At 42.0% G+C, this 16,024-nt stretch overlaps 1 protein-coding gene across 3 annotated transcripts in view; it reads right to left on the minus strand.

Annotated features, from left to right (window-relative positions):
• Window positions 1–15,546, minus strand: part of ATP9B (ATPase phospholipid transporting 9B) — a 214,919-nt gene extending 199,373 nt beyond the window's left edge. For 2 of the 3 annotated variants that reach the window (XM_012788899.3, XM_012788897.2), the window contains exon 1: window positions 15,333–15,546. In XM_012788899.3, coding sequence (XP_012644353.1) covers window positions 15,333–15,454 — 122 coding nt within the window. In that variant the 5' untranslated portion in view covers window positions 15,455–15,546. The remainder of the gene's footprint in view (window positions 1–15,332) is intronic. The other variant, XM_075993786.1, reaches the window with a different exon arrangement.
• Between the last annotated feature and the right edge of the window lie 478 nt (window positions 15,547–16,024).

A 16,024-nucleotide genomic window follows, 5' to 3' on the forward strand; every position in this document is an offset into this window, starting at 1 on the left:
CTGAATACTAATAAACGAGCTACTTTCTGGACTAAAGAAAATATTTGGTTTTTAAAGCTGAAACCAATAAGAAAGGAAAACAGAGAGAAGATAACAGCAAACTATAGGAAGTGGGAAAGCAACTGGGTGGATGGAGGTGAGTAACTAAGCAGATCCAAGAAAACGGAGCCTGAAGGGAATAGTGAAGAGCCCCGAGACCCGGACTGATGTGCCCACAGAATCCTCCGAGGGCTCAGGAGCCAGCAGCACACAGTACCTCTTTTAAAAGTGGGTATGAAGGGATATTAAAATAAGAATTGGGCCATGCACAGTGGCTCACACCTGTAATCCCAGCACTCTGGATCACTTGAGCTGAGGAGTTTCAGACCAGCCTGGGTAAGAACAGACCCTATCTTTACCAAAAATAGAAAAATTAGCCAGGTGTGGCACATGCCTGTAATCCCAGCCACTCTAGAGGCTAAGGCACAGGATTGCTGGAGCCCAGGAGTTTGAGTTTGCAGTGAGCTGTGACGATGTCACTGCACTCTAGCCAAGGCAACAGAGCAAGACTCTGTGGCTAAAAAAAAGTAAATGAATAAGAAATGACTGAAAGGTACTTAAGAAACAACTAGGCCAGGTGCATTTACTCATGCCTGTAATCCCAGCACTTTGGGAGGCTGAGGCAGAAGAATGGCTTAAGGCCAGGAGTTCCACACCAGCCTGAGCAAGTGCAAGACCCCAATCCCATCTCTACTGAAAATACAAAAATTAGCCAGGTATTATGGTGAGCGCCTGTAGTCCCAGCCACTTGGGAGGCTGAGGCAGGATGATCACTGGAGCCCAGGAGTTTGAGGTTGCAGTGAGCTAGGATGACGCCACTGCACTCTACCCCAGGCAACAGAGTGAGACTCTGTCTCAAAAATATACATCCTTAGACTGCCTCCCACTCCACCAAATAGGCAATTGCCCCTCCCCTGACCCAGAGAACAAGAAAAGTTCATCTCTGGGAAAAAGGGTAAAAGAGAAATAGAGCCAAGAGGACACAGTGGAGAGCAAGCTAACCGAAGCCACGACAACAGCAACAAGCATGCCAAGCATGCAGCCACCTCAGTCTCCTTGCTGGTTAAGAGCTCCCCTGCTAAGAGGCTGAAGGTGATATGGTAGAGGAGGAGGAGCCCACAGCAAACATTTCCTGAAGGCTAAGACTGTATCAGGCATTAGCTTAAGCACTTCATTTATATCCATTTAATTTCTAGTTTAAGACAATTAATTAAGACAATTAATATAGGAAATTTTTATTTTAAAAAATAAAAGCTCAAATGTCCACAGACAGATGAATGAATAGCAAAATGTGATAATCCAACAGAACACCATTCAGCCTTAAAAGGAAAGAAATTCTGACCCTTACAACATGACCCTTGAAAACAGTACGTTTAGTGAAATAAGACGGACACAGAAAAGACAAATATTATATGATTCCACTTATATAAGGTGCTAGAATAGTCAAATTCAGAGACAGGAAGCAAAAAAAGTGGTTACCCAGGGCTGGGGGAAGTAGATAATGGGGAGTTAGTGCTTAATGGGTACAGAGTTTCAGTTTAGGAAGATGGAAAGTTCTGGAAATGGATAGTAGTGATGGCTACACAACAATGTGAATGAATTTAATGCCACTAAATTGTGCATTTAAAAATGGTTAAAATGGTAACTTTTATGTTATGTACTGTATATTTTAACACAATTTTTTAAAACAAAGGACTCTGCTCCACCCATCACTGACCTCATTGTCAGCAGCCTGGCTAATGTCTACACTGGTGTTCTGCACGCACTCTTTCGCCCTCCTACGGCTGTGGTGGTTAATATCATGCACTAAGAGATGCTTATCCTAGAAAAGTCTGAGCAAAAGGGGCAAGTCCATGCATGGTGTCAATCACTTGAGGAATAAGTTTGTCACTAAGGCCAAGAAACAGAAAAAGAACTCCTGAGGGCTTCCTCAGCTAAGAGGTCATTGGAATGCACCAGAGTGATGATAACAGCTAACCAAAACATAATGAGCACTTACTAGGGACAGGCACTAGGCCAGGTACTTTGGATGTCTGTACTCTACATCACTGAAGATGACTTTAAACCAAATAAGACATTGGGGAAATATGTGCAGCATATTACAGAGAAACTATTAATAATTCTTTATAAATAGTTCTTATGAATCAATAAAAAAGCAAACACTCTAAATGACAGATGAGCTAAAAACATTCACAAAGAAACACAACTCTGCTTACAAAACTATGCTGAATCCCACTAGAAACACCCACCGCACTCTTCCAGGAAACACGAGTGCCTCACCTGCGCCAGGCACCTTCCGGAGCACTGAGCACACAGTGGTGCGCGAGCACGCAAGGCCCTGCCCGGGCGTGAGGCCACGCACTCAGGACAAAGACCAGCAGCACAGAGTGTTGACAAAGGGAGAAGTTCAGGAAGAGAAAGGAGCAGGGTGATCAGCCTGGAAGTGAAGGAGGGGTCTTCCTTAGATCATCAGGGAGCCAGGTCTCAAGAAGAGACACCTGGAAGAAAAGCAGCCAACCTTGGAAGGTCTATGACAGAGTCATCCAACTTTTTAAACAGGGGGCCAGTTCACTGTCCCTCAGACTGTTAGAGGGCCAGACTATAGTTTTAAAAAACCTATGAACAAATTCCTATGCACACTGCATATATCTTATTTTGAAGTAAAAAAACAAATGGGCAAAAACACCCGCATGTGGCCTGCGGGCTGTAGTTTGAGGACGCTTGGTCTAGAAGGTCTGGCTGACGGGCACAGGCAGTCTGGAGGAGCCAGGAGAGACCGTGGGCAGGACACTGCCAGCACAGAGAGGACACCAAATGAAGCCAGGAGGGGGCAGGGACAGGGGACACAGCAACATTTAAACAGGAGGGAGTTTGACTTAGGTTTTAAACATGGGAATAATTTTTATTTTTGAAAAGGACTTTTAAAATAGGCACAAACAAAAAGAGAACATGTCTTGCTTATCAAATGGAAAAAATTCTTAACACTCACTTATTTTCACCCCTCTTTTGAACACCCTATCCCATCAATCAAAATGATACTCATTTTAGTGTCTCCATACAGCCCCCTACAGACAACTCTGACACCATCACAGAACTCCAATATGCAAGTTACATTTTAAATGCTTTAGGCAAAAAATTACATGATCTGTGAAGGAACAGGCCTAAAACAAATTTTTCCCCTTGAAAAGTCCTTTTTTCTTACTTCTCTGTATAAGATCACTTCTTTTAAAACAGTCAACTAGAAAATGAATATTTATACAAAATGCAATTAAAATTCAAAACACCACCTAAATGTAATATACAAAATGTGATTTTGGTCTTTTTCATTAAGTTCTTTTGGTGACTGTGTTGAATTTTAGCAAAAGTCACAATCTTACCAAGTTTACTGGTGGAAAAGTAGTACAATGAGTTTTGAAGGAAAATGAATTTAAGTAACATCATGTTTAGTAATCTGACTTCAGAAATGGAGCCTTTGAACTGGTGAGCAATTTATTCCATTTCCAAAGCAATTTCCTATTGTACTGAAAATTTTACCTCAGTATTTAAAAACAGTTAAGATGATGAATAATGGATTTTTTTCAGAGACAGGATAAGCACAGAATCTTAAGTGTCTTTGTTGCCTGGTGTCATACACACTTAATTGGTTTGTCACTCAAGAAAAATTAACGTTTCCAGCAATTAAGTATAATTCTGGAAACATATTTTTAAAACGAGTAAAAACAATGTGAACAAAGACGACAGAGCGAATGATACCAAACTCAAGAGTACTGCCATGCTTAGGAACGAGGACAGCTATCTGAACTGCTGCCAAAGGTTTAAAAAAAATTAGGAACTTTTAACCAAACACTCAAGGACTGGAAGGCACATAACATACATGCACCTAAGTAAAAGCAGATCAATAACTTGCTTAAAACTCACATTTTATCTTGTAGTATCTAACAGTCTTGGTGCTTCCATTTTGATGAGACACATTTCTGAAAAACCAACTGGTATTAAAGTAAGAAATACATTAAAAACATGCCTACTTGGCCGGGCGCTGTGGCTCACGCCTGTAATCCTAGCTCTTGGGAGGCCGAGGCGGGCGGATTGCTCAAGGTCAGGAGTTCAAAACCAGCCTGAGCAAGAGCGAGACCCCGTCTCTACTATAAATAGAAAGATATCAATTGGCCAACTGATATATATATAAAAAAAATTAGCCGGGCATGGTGGCACATGCCTGTAGTCCCAGCTACCAGGGAGGCTGAGGCAGAAGGATCGCTCAAGCCCAGGAGTTTGAGGTTGCTGTGAGCTAGGCTGACGCCACGGCACTCACTCTAGCCTGGGCAACAAAGCGAGACTCTGTCTCAAAAAAAAAAAAAAAAACATGCCTACTGGCCGGGCATGGTGGCTCATGCCTGTAATCCTAGCACTCTGGCAGGCTGAGACGGGAGGATCATTTGAGCTCAGGAGTTCGAGACCAGCCAGAGCAAGAGCGAGACCCTGTCTCTACTATAAATAGAAAGAAATTAATTGGCCAACTAATATATATATAGAAAAAATTAGCTGGGCATGGTGGTGCATGCCTGTAGTCCCAGCTACTCGGGAGGCTGAGGCAGGAAGATCACTTGAGCCCAGAAGTTTGAGGTTGCTGTGACCTAGGCTGACACCACGGCACTCTAGCCGGGGCAACAGAGTGAGACTCTGTCTCAAACAAACAAACAAAAAAACAACATGCCTACTGCTTAAACTCCCTTTAAGAAAAATAAACATTTTCCCCTTGCCTGCATGTTAATAAAGCAGAAAAACAAAGCAACAAAACTAAGTGCTACAAAGAAATGTGCATACTTCCTTCACCAAAAATAGTTACCAAGTTCAACTGTGTCACTGATGAGTCATTAGTAACCAGCAAATTGTATGAACTAATAAGAAAGTGGGACTCTCCCTCCCACTAAAGCACAGTGGATAAACAGTGCCATAGTTTCAATGCTTTTGTCCCCTTCAAATTCATAGGATGGAAGCTTAACCCAATGCAACAGTGTTGGGAGGCGGAACTTAATGGGAAGTGCTGGTCATGAGGGCTCCCCTGTCATGTGAATTAATGCCATTATAAAATGGGCTTGTAAGAGTGGATTCACTCTCTCCTGCTCCTCCACCATGTGAGCACAACACAGCCAGACAGCTTCACCAGATGCCAGCACCTTAATCTCGGACTTCCCAGTTTCCAGAACTGTTAAAAATAAATTTCTGTTCTTTATAAATTACCTAGTCTCAGGTGTTCTGTTATAGTATAACGAAACAGACTAAGACAAATGGTGAAACAGTCTATGTAAGATTAAAGGAATAGTGCCTGAAAAACATTCCTCAACCTTAACAAAAACATACAAAAGGAAAATGAAACAGTCCCTTGAGCTGAGAAGTGATTTCGCCATAGGACTAATGATTTCTGAAATGCTCTGTAAGGAAACTGAATGCCAATGTCCTGAAATAAGAAGTTACACCGTCATACATAATTTGAAACAAACTACTGAATTAGAGTTAATGGTACAATACCCAATATTATGTAAACGCAAATCCAGAAATTTGAAGCTATCTGGCCAGTCAGCTCAGGACAGGTGCCTAAGCTGTGTGATGCTCCCTACTATCAACTCTATGTTCACGCTAATCCTGCCAGTTGTAGAAAAATTAAGTGACACATTTCTATTCTAGCAGGTGTAAAAAATTCTTATTCTTGGGTAAACTACAGATCCCTTTTAAAGGAAATTCTTAAAGATCCCTAAGATGATGCCTTTGATTCCAAGGAACCCTGGGCCTGGGCAATTAGATAAATACTGTCTTAAGAATCTGTACCTTAAAAACCAAGCTTTTTAACTGTGAACCACCACAACAAAGTTTCATTTCTACAACTAGTAAAATATTTATTAGACTATCATAATTGTAAAAGGTTTAAGAGTCATAGAAAATTATGTGTAGACCATCAGAATGAGAAACCCAGCATTTAAACATTTGTGCTGTCTCTATCAAGAAATACTGTATTTTACAGATAATCAGACAATAGCCATCTGTTCTCAGAATGAGTCTCTTTTTAAATACTAAAGTTTAACTATTATTGCAAATGCCTCTAGTTAGAGCCAATAGCCACACTGCTGGCAAAAGCAAAGAAAAAGTACAGACATGGACATGGATAAATAAAACAATAATGTCCAATGTCATTCATTCTTCATTAACTGCAGAGATAATTTGAATGATACAGATATCACTTAAAACAAAGAAAGGAAAACTACAAAATTGACAAATACCTTACTTTTACCTAGATATTCACAATTTACAAGAAATCAATGCCTGTCATGACTTTAAAGGGAAAAAATGGTCTCAATATGTAATTGCATTCCTACTGAATTATGAACTACTATATTTGTACAGATCATTTCATTTACCTAATGACATATGAAAACAGGAACATCCTCACCCTTGATGATAATAAAAGCAATATGATTCAGAATTTTTTAATGTTTATGAAATACACTCAAATCACATCTAATTCTTCCCTTGAAAATTTTCAAAAACTACAAGCTCAATGATGAAAAATTTTTATACAAGTTGTAATAATCAACCAACATTATCTTTTGCATATGCTGTGTCCTAAAGGGGTATGACTATAATGAAATTAAAATAATTCCACTTCAAGGAAAACCTGAGAACCTTTAAAATACATTACTACAATTTCTTAGACATAAAAAAATGGCATTTTCATACAGTCAAGAAAGAGGCAAAGAAAAGCTAGTATCAAAGCTGTTTTTCCAACAACTATTTAGCTTTCCAATTGTAAATCTGAGTAGATCTGGGCCTCATAAAATAAAATTTTGTTTTTGGTAAATACACTAAATTACTTTTTTAAAATTTCTTTTAGTTGCATTCTATTATACAGCACACATTTCTCAAAATAAAAATATTATAAAAATAATTTTGAAATAAATTTTATTCACTTCAGTTTCAAAGTATGATATTAGTGATTTGTTATACATTAAGTCAAAACTAAGCTTAAAAATAGTTAAAATGGTAAATTCTATGTTAGCTATATCCATAATAAAAAATCTACAGATATAGGGGTTGGGGAACGGGGAATGCAGAATGATGGGGTGGGGGTGGCAGCTAGAGGATCAGAGGTTTCTTTCAGAGATGAAGAGAACGTTCCAACATCGAATGAGGGGATGGCTGCACATACCTATGAATACACTAAAAACACTGAACTATACACTTAAAATGTGTAACTTGTACAACATATGAACTATATCAAAAAAGCAGTTAAAAATGAATAAATATGATTTTAAGATAAAATAATAAATAAAAAGTAGAAAAAAGAAAAAATATAAACTGCCCCTTCCTTGAGTTCTAGACCAAGAGAAAGTAGATGTCCTTCTACTTACTCCTCCCACTAAACACAGCTAAAAACCCACCATCATACACAACAAGTCAGAGGAAGAGGGCAGATCAGGCAAGGGCCCTGGACCCTAGGAACGACACAACAGTGAGTCCCAGTGTTTTCTCTTTGCCTCATACATTCCATGTTTCATACTGGAAAGTCGGCCACCAGAAAAAACAATGGACACAGACCAAAAATAGCCCCCAAGAAAAGCCTCATCTCTCTAGGCACCTGTTCTCTGAATGAGTCTCTTTTTAAATAAAGGGTCCTTTTAAATAAAGGACCAGGAAAGGGGCAGCCTAGCAGGACAGAAAACTTTGAGACAGTAACTACCCTGCCCCATCCAAACATGATGGAAAAAGCACAACCCCACCCCCCACTGCCCAGTTGTAATGAGATGCCCTCCCACTGCCCAGAGGGTGTGAGGGAAGGCCAAGGGGCAGTGCAGAGTGGCAGTTATGGTAGGGTGCACAAAAAGGATGCCAGACTTTCACCCCTATTAAAGACAAACTTCAAAACTTTAAAGATCTAATTAGCGTTTATGAGTGACTGGTGAATCAGGCAGCACTCCATCTGTGAAAGGTACTCCAACAAGCTGAGCAGCAGAGGTGGGCTTTACAAGCAGAAAGGGCTGGAGAAAGCAGAAACAAGACACAAAATGTGCACTGGTCATTTCAAGGTTACCTTCCTTCTGGGTTAAAGCAGAGAAGACTTTCTCATCATGCTGGCTCAGTTTGACTGGGCCCCTTATGATTGGTAGCTGTCAATCTCCCATTCTTTGGAAAATTGGCCTGTTTGTAAGTTCAGTTTGATTAAGTAGCACCTAGCACAGGTGACTTCATTCTGGCTTGGTCTAGTCTGTTGGGCCTGGTGCAGGCGCTGAGTTCAAAACAATGGCCTCCCATAAATTTTACTGAACACCCCCAAACAGCAATGATAAAGCAACCCTGCCAATCCCTGTCAGTGCCAGAGGAGGCCTCTCCAGAGGTGGGAACTCTAACCACCTTCCAGAGGTAACAAGCCCCCATGCGATGCCAGGGGATGCAACAGGAGGGCAGTATCGAGGCACCACTCCCCTTTCCCAGCCAAGGCAGGCAGGGTCAGCAGAGGCCAGTGGAGAGCCTCAAATCCCACCCAAGCCCAGCAGCAACAGGGCACTCCCTTCCCAGGTGTCAAGAGGGCATGCAGAGACCAGGCTCTTTACCCCATCTGGCACCCCCCTCATTCCACTCCCACCACAAAGTAGCATCAGAGAAAGCCTGATAAAAGAGAAGATTTAAATAAGGTTCAGAGCTTCATAACATAATACCCAAAATGTACAGGATACACTTGAAAATTACTCATTATACCAAAAACCAGAAAAATCTCAACTTGAATGAGAAAAGAGAATCAACAGATGCCAACATCAAAATGACACAGATATTTAAATTATCTGACAAGGATTTTAAAACATCCATCATGAAAATGTCTCAATGGGCCAGTTACAAAGTCTCAGCAAAAACATAGCTAACTCATGAAGAAGAATCAACTGGAAAATGTTGAAACTAAAAAACTTAACAGATGGCTCAACAGTAAAATAAAGGAGTCAGAGGGAAAAAAATCAGTGAACTTTAAGACAAAACAATAGAAATTGCCCAATCTGAACAGGAGACAGACTAAGAAGAAACTAGCAGAAACTCAGATCCCTGGTACTACAAGGCCCGGGGTAACAGAGGTGAAAGAGGGAGGAGCTCAAAGTGTACTCAAACAGACAACACTAAAAACTTCTCAGATCTGACATAAAGAGTCAAGAAGCTAAGCAAACCCAAAACAAGATAAACCTAAAGAAATCTATGCCAAAACTCATAACAAACTACTAAAAGCTAAAGACAAAGAAAAAAGTGTGAAACGAGTGAGAGAAAATGACACCTATCTCAAGAGGATAAACAACTCAAGCTACACCAGATTGCTCATCAGAAACAATGGAGGCCAGAAAGAAGTGGCATAACATTTTTCAAGTGCTAAAAGAAAAGAACGGTTAACCCCAAATTCTGTATCTGGTAAAACTATCCTTCAGGAAAGGAGGAGAAATAGTTCTCCATCATCTGAGGATGTCTGTAAGAGAATCTGATTCCAGCAGACCTACCCAAAAAGAATAGCTAGGGAATTCTTGAAACAGAAATAAGAAATTTTGAAAAAATCAAGAAATAAGTAAACAAGAAAAAGGGTAAAAAAAAATATGGGTCAATAAATAGGCTTTCCTTCTCCTCTTAAATTTCCTAAATTATGCTTGAAGTATAAAGTAAAAAATTATAACACCATCTGATATTTGGTTCTAATTATAAGGGAAATATTTATATACTTTTACATATGTAAAACTGACATATAATTTTATAAGAGAATCATATTACTAAGGGAGGATAAAGGGACATAAAGAGGTAAAGATCTTTACTCAAAACTGTTAAAATATCAACAATAGTACACTGTGATGAGTTATGTATATATACTTCCTAGAGCTACCACTACATAATATCTATACAAAGAAATACACTGAAAAACACTACAGATAAATAAAAATGGAGTTCTAAGAAATGTTCAAGTAACCAATAAGAAGGCAGGAAAAAGAAAACAGAGAAACAAAAACACAAATAAATAAAATAGCAGATATAAGCCCTACCATATCAAACATTACACTGACATAAATGTTCTAAATAAACCATCAAAAGACAGATATTGGCAGTGGATAAAAATTGAACTAATCATATGCCAACTAACTATAAGAAACTCAATTCATACATAAGTGGGTTGAAATTAAAAGGATGGAAAATTATATACCATGCAAACATTAATCAAAGGAAATCAAGAGTGGTTATATTAATGTCAGATAAAGTAGACTTCAGATCAAAAAAATTACCAAAGATAGGGAACTACATAATGATAAAAGTGTCAATTCATCAAGAACACAGCAATCCCAAACATGTCTGCACCAAACAACAGATGTGCAAGACACCCGAAGCAAAATTTGATAAAACTCTTCAAGTTGGAGACTTCAACAACCCCCTCTTAGCAAATAGCTGAACACTAGACAGTAGACAGGCAAGGACTTAAGATTCAACGAGACCAGTAACTAACAAGTTCTAATCAACATTTCACAATACTCCATCAAATAATAGCAGAATAAACATTCTTTTCAGGAGCTAGGTAATACTTACCAAGATATACCATATCCTTGGCCATAAAACAAACTGTTCCAAAATTAAGATAATTGAAATCATACAAAGTGTGTTCTTTGACCACAATGGAATCATATAAAAAATTAGTAAAAGAAAGTCCAAAGACTAAAAGAATAAACAACATATTTCTAAATCATGTATGGGTCAAAGAGGAAGTCTAAGGAAATCAAAATATTAAAACTTGTGGGACAAAGATAAATCAGTGCCAAGACAGAAATTCACAGCACTAAATTCTTACATTATAAAAAAAAGAAGTCTCCAACCAATAATCTAAGCTCCCACCTTAAGAAACGAGAAAAACAGCAAAATAAACCTAAAGCAAGTAAGAGGAAGGAAAAAATAAAGAGTGGAAATTAATGAAAGTGAAAACAGAAAATTTTACAGAGAATAAGCAAAAGATGAAATATAGAGATCTATATTATAGGAAAGTGCTGGTATGTAAAAAAAAATAAATACATAAAATAAAAACTTAAAAATAAAAACATGGAGATCTGCAAATGCCAGAAGAAACATGGGTCCCATGTAACTGTCTCTGGGGTGAGAGGCTGGGGTAAGAGAGAATGGGTAAGTAGGATACAGTCAAAATATCTTACTGCAAGCCTTTTAGCAACATTTAACTTTTAATACTATATGTATATGTTACCATAGTAAAATAAAATCCAACTTGAAAAAATAATGTAGAAGCACAACTTCTGGTCCAGATAAAACGGCACAAACCATCTGTCCCTGCTCCTCCCCAGTCAGTCCAACTGTAAACCTGTCAATAAATCCAGAGCCCACCAAAGGAGAGCTCTGAACGGTGGTGAGATGGCAGCAGTGAAAGGAGGGTGGGCTGTCGGGACCCAAGACTGGAGAAGAAGAAACAACACAGTGGCACAGGAGCTCATGTGCTCCCACTCAGCAGAAAGCCACATGGGCCCAAAGTTCTAAATCCTCAACTGAGCACACCTGACAACATGAAAGGAGCCCAGGAAGGCTCATCCCACCCTCTGACTCCCCATGGAACTGGAGGAGTACCACTACAACATCAGGAGAGCCCAGCACCACCAGCAAGAGACTGACTGATAAGGAGCCAGGGGAAGTCTCCTTCCCCGGGGCCTGAGACGCATCTTTCTCACCAAGGCACACTGGGGCACGCAGGCAGCACCAGTGAGGGAAATCCCTTTCCCCCCCTCCCACAGCACCAGCAGAGACCTGTAAGAGCCCCAATGGTACCACATAAACCAGCAGACCAAAGATCAGAGCACAAAGGCTTTGAAAATTAAACTGTCATCAGAACCACAGCCCACAAATGTATGCCAGGACCTATGGAATAAGTCTAACCAGGATAGCTGTACGCTACAATAAAAATAGGACTTAGATTCTCTTGACGTCACACACAAAATACCCAAGATACAACTGGAAACCATTCATCTTATCAAGAGCCAGAATTCACAACTGAAATAGAAAATACCATCAAATGACACCAACACTGAGATAACTCAAATACTGGAATTATATGACAAGCATTTTAAAGCAGGAGACATAAAAATGCTTCAACAATCAATTACAAATTCTCTTGAAACAAACAAATTATAAAACTGAAAAACACAGTAATAGAAATAAAACATTACTGGATGGGATCAGTAGTAGAGTGGAGATAACAATGCACAGAGTTAGGGAACTTCCAGGGATGGGGAGCCTGCAACCTTCTTTTTTAAAAGGATCTGTTCTGTAAAATTTGGATTCAGTCAAAAGGCTGCACTCAAGGATCCAGAAGGCCATGTGTGGCCCCAAAGCCACAGGTTCCCCACAATCTGAACAATACACAGAAGAGATTGAGGGAGAAAAAAAGAGCCCAAGAGAATTATGTAACATCAACATAAAATTCAACTTTTTTGTCACTGGAAATCCAAATGGAGAGAAAAAAGAGAGTGGGAACAAAAGAAAAGCTGAAGAAATAATGGCTGAAAATTCCCTAAATTTGGCTAAAGACAAAAAAACCTCAACAGATCCAAGAAGCTTAATGAACACCAAACAAGATAAACTCAAAGAAATCCATGATGAGACACATCATAATTAAACTTCTGAAAACTTAAGACAAAGTAAAAACCTGAAAGCAGCCAGAGAGAAATGACACATTATCTATAGGGCAACACCATTTGAGTGACAGCGGATTCCTAATTAGAAAGCATGGAGGAAAGGAAGTAGCACAAGATTTTTCAAGTACTAAGAAAAGAGCTGTTAACCAAGAATTCTATATCCAGCAAAACCATCCATCAGGAATGAAGGTGAAATACATTCTCAGAAGAAAAAATTTTAATATTGGTTACAGGAAGTTCTTTAAACAGAAAGAAAACAATAAAGAGAGACTTCTGCAATATCAAGAAGGAAGAATAGAAAGAAGAGAGATGGGTACATGCAATAGACTATCCTTATCATGAGTTTTATAAATCACATTCGATGACTGAAACAAAAATTGTAACATACCATCTGAGCCTCAGAACATCATATTTAAAGTGGGAACCTAAATGAAAGTAGAGTTTCCACACTTTACTGGAAGTGGTAAAATACAGATACCAAAACACCACAGTGGTAAGTCACCAATTTGTATTGTAATATCCAGAGCAAACACTATGAAAACTATACAAAGACCTAAATTCAAAAACAGTGTACACATATCAAAAGTGTCCGTGTAACCCAAAAGGTGGTAAGAAAAGAAAAACTTAGGAGTGAGAATCAAAAGGAACAGAAGACAGATAATAAAATGGCACATTAAAGTTCAAATGTATCAGTAATTATCTCAAATGGTCTATCTACACTAATCAAAAGACAGACATTGGTGGGAGTAGTTAAAAAACATGATGCAAAAAGAAATTCACTTCAAATTCAACAACATAGTTAGCTTGAAAGCTAACACCATGGAAACAATCCAAAACATGGATGAGTGGCTAAATTAATCTAACAGAGAAGATTTCAAAGCAAAGAAAATGACCAGAAACAAAGAACATTACATTAACAATAAAACGAACAATCCACCCAGAAGACGTAAGGATAACTAACAATAGAGGCTAAAATACATGAAGCAAAAACTGACAGATTTGCACTGTGATAGAAACCTACTTTGAAACAGGTGGCATATTTCCAAATAAACAAGTAAACCTAACCAGAGAATTTTGAAAGCAATTATTCTCACAGGTAACAGCAAGGAAGAAAGGAGACATGGTAGCTCTGGAGAACTCACTTCTGGCCAAGCATGGAAAAAGGGTACCTGACACAGTTCTCCTGTAATCCTCAACAAAGCCCTAAAAAAAAAAAAAAAAAAAAAAAATCCACCACTTTACAGATGAGGAAGTTATGGCTTAGACTTTAAATCAGTCACCTAAGATCAAACAGCCAGTAAGTAAAGGAACCAAGATGCAAATTAGCTCTTTAACATAGCCGGCTCTATGTTAGTCTCTCAAATAGCCAAAACCAGAAAACTCAAATTCTGAAACCATTGGATACTGAGTGAAATCTGTGGTTTTTTTCCCCTCCATGTATTAAAGTTTAATCGCTTGTACAATTCCTCTGAAATAAAATTTCACAAACTACAAGAAACAATACTGTTTCAAAGTTTCTTTTATAAAACAACCCTTTTCTCTGAGAGAGATGAGTCAAATCCAACCTATAGTATGAGATTTCCATTTTAAATAAAAAGTCTGTATGTTTTAATTCTGCCATGAAACCACGGCCCCATTAATCAATTTAACCTTACTGAATCTCGACTTCTTACTCCTAAAAGCAAAAGTTCTTGCCAGCAAAAAGCACTCTGTACATCCATGTCTAAAAGGGTACTGAGTACACGATCCAGATGTCTCCACTTCGCCTTTGTGGAAAGGAGTCATTTCAAGGTGTAATTTCCAACGCTAATTAAAAGTTGTACGCAGTGTTTACCACGCGCACGGCTGCGCAAGAAGTTTCGCACCCGCTCACCCCCGAGACGGCCAGCCCGGCCGACGCCGCTCCCCGGGGAGCGGGCCCACCCGACGGCGGCGCCACTCGCTCCGGGGACTGCGGGAGCGGGGTGCCGGGAGCGGGGACGCGGGGTGCGGGGAGCAGGCAAGTGAGGAGCGGGGACGCGAGATGCGGGACGCGGAGAGCGGGCAGTGAAACGCGGGGTGTGGGACGCGGGGTGTGGGACGCGGAGAGCGGACAGTGGGGAGCAGGGACGCGGGGTGTGGGACGCGGGGTGTGGGACGCGGAGAGCGGACAGTGGGGAGCAGGGACGCGGGGTGTGGGACGCGGGGTGTGGGACGCCGAGAGCGGACAGTGGGGAGCAGGGACGCGGGGTGTGGGACGCGGGGTGTGGGACGCGGGGTGTGGGACGCGGAGAGCGGACAGTGGGGAGCAGGGACGCGGGGTGTGGGACGCGGAGAGCGGACAGTGGGGAGCAGGGACGCGGGGTGTGGGACGCCGAGAGCGGACAGTGGGGAGCAGGGACGCGGGGTGTGGGACGCGGAGAGCGGGCAGTGGGGAGCAGGGACGCGGGGTGTGGGACGCGGAGAGCGGACAGTGGGGAGCAGGGACGCGGGGTGTGGGACGCCGAGAGCGGACAGTGGGGAGCAGGGACGCGGGGTGTGGGACGCGGAGAGCGGGCAGTTGGGAACAGGGACACCGGGTGCGGGCAGCAGGGAGCCCGGACGCGGGGTGCGGGGCGTTACCTGCTGTGCCGGGCGGCCCCTGGCCCGGGCCCCGCGGCGTTGTAGTAGGCCGCGCGTTTGCGATTGGCCGCGGCTGCTGCCGCGGCGCTGCGTACCGGGTACAGACGGATGTGCTCCGCCATGCTCTGGCCGCCGCGCCCGCTCCGCCTCGCTCGGCCACCTTCCCCGCCCTCCCCTCAGCGCCGCCCGGCTGAGGCACTGCCTGCGCGCGCTCCCCGCCCCCGCCAGGCGTCGGCGCCCAATGACGCCACTGAGCGCCCAGGGTGGGGGTGGGCGTGGCTTCCGTGGCCTCGCCAAGCGGCGGCGCCCGATGACGTCACCGGGTGGTGAAATCGCAGCGCAGAAGGCGTGGATCCCGAGGCCCCGCCCTACGGAGAGTCCCGGCGGTGACGTCACGGGCGGAGAAGGCGGTGCGCAGGAGGCGTGGTATCCTAAGGCCTCGCCCTCGCTGCGCCGGAACACGCTGACGTCACTGAGCGGCGGAGGCGCGGAGAGGGAGGCGTGCTGGGCGTAGTGCGCATGCGTCTCGGGCATAGTGGCTGTGGCTCGAGTGTGGGTCTGGCGGGTCTTGTGTGGAGGTGCAGCGAGGGCACAGGGGGTCTGTGCCCTCCGCGGAGGACGGCGGCCGCATCTGTTCCGCTTCCTGTCCGCCGCCTCCCCGCGAGTTCCTGGCGCGCCGCCTCACTGGGTTC

This window comes from Microcebus murinus, chromosome 17 (assembly GCF_040939455.1).
Source record: "Microcebus murinus isolate Inina chromosome 17, M.murinus_Inina_mat1.0, whole genome shotgun sequence".
NCBI lineage: Eukaryota > Metazoa > Chordata > Mammalia > Primates > Cheirogaleidae > Microcebus > Microcebus murinus.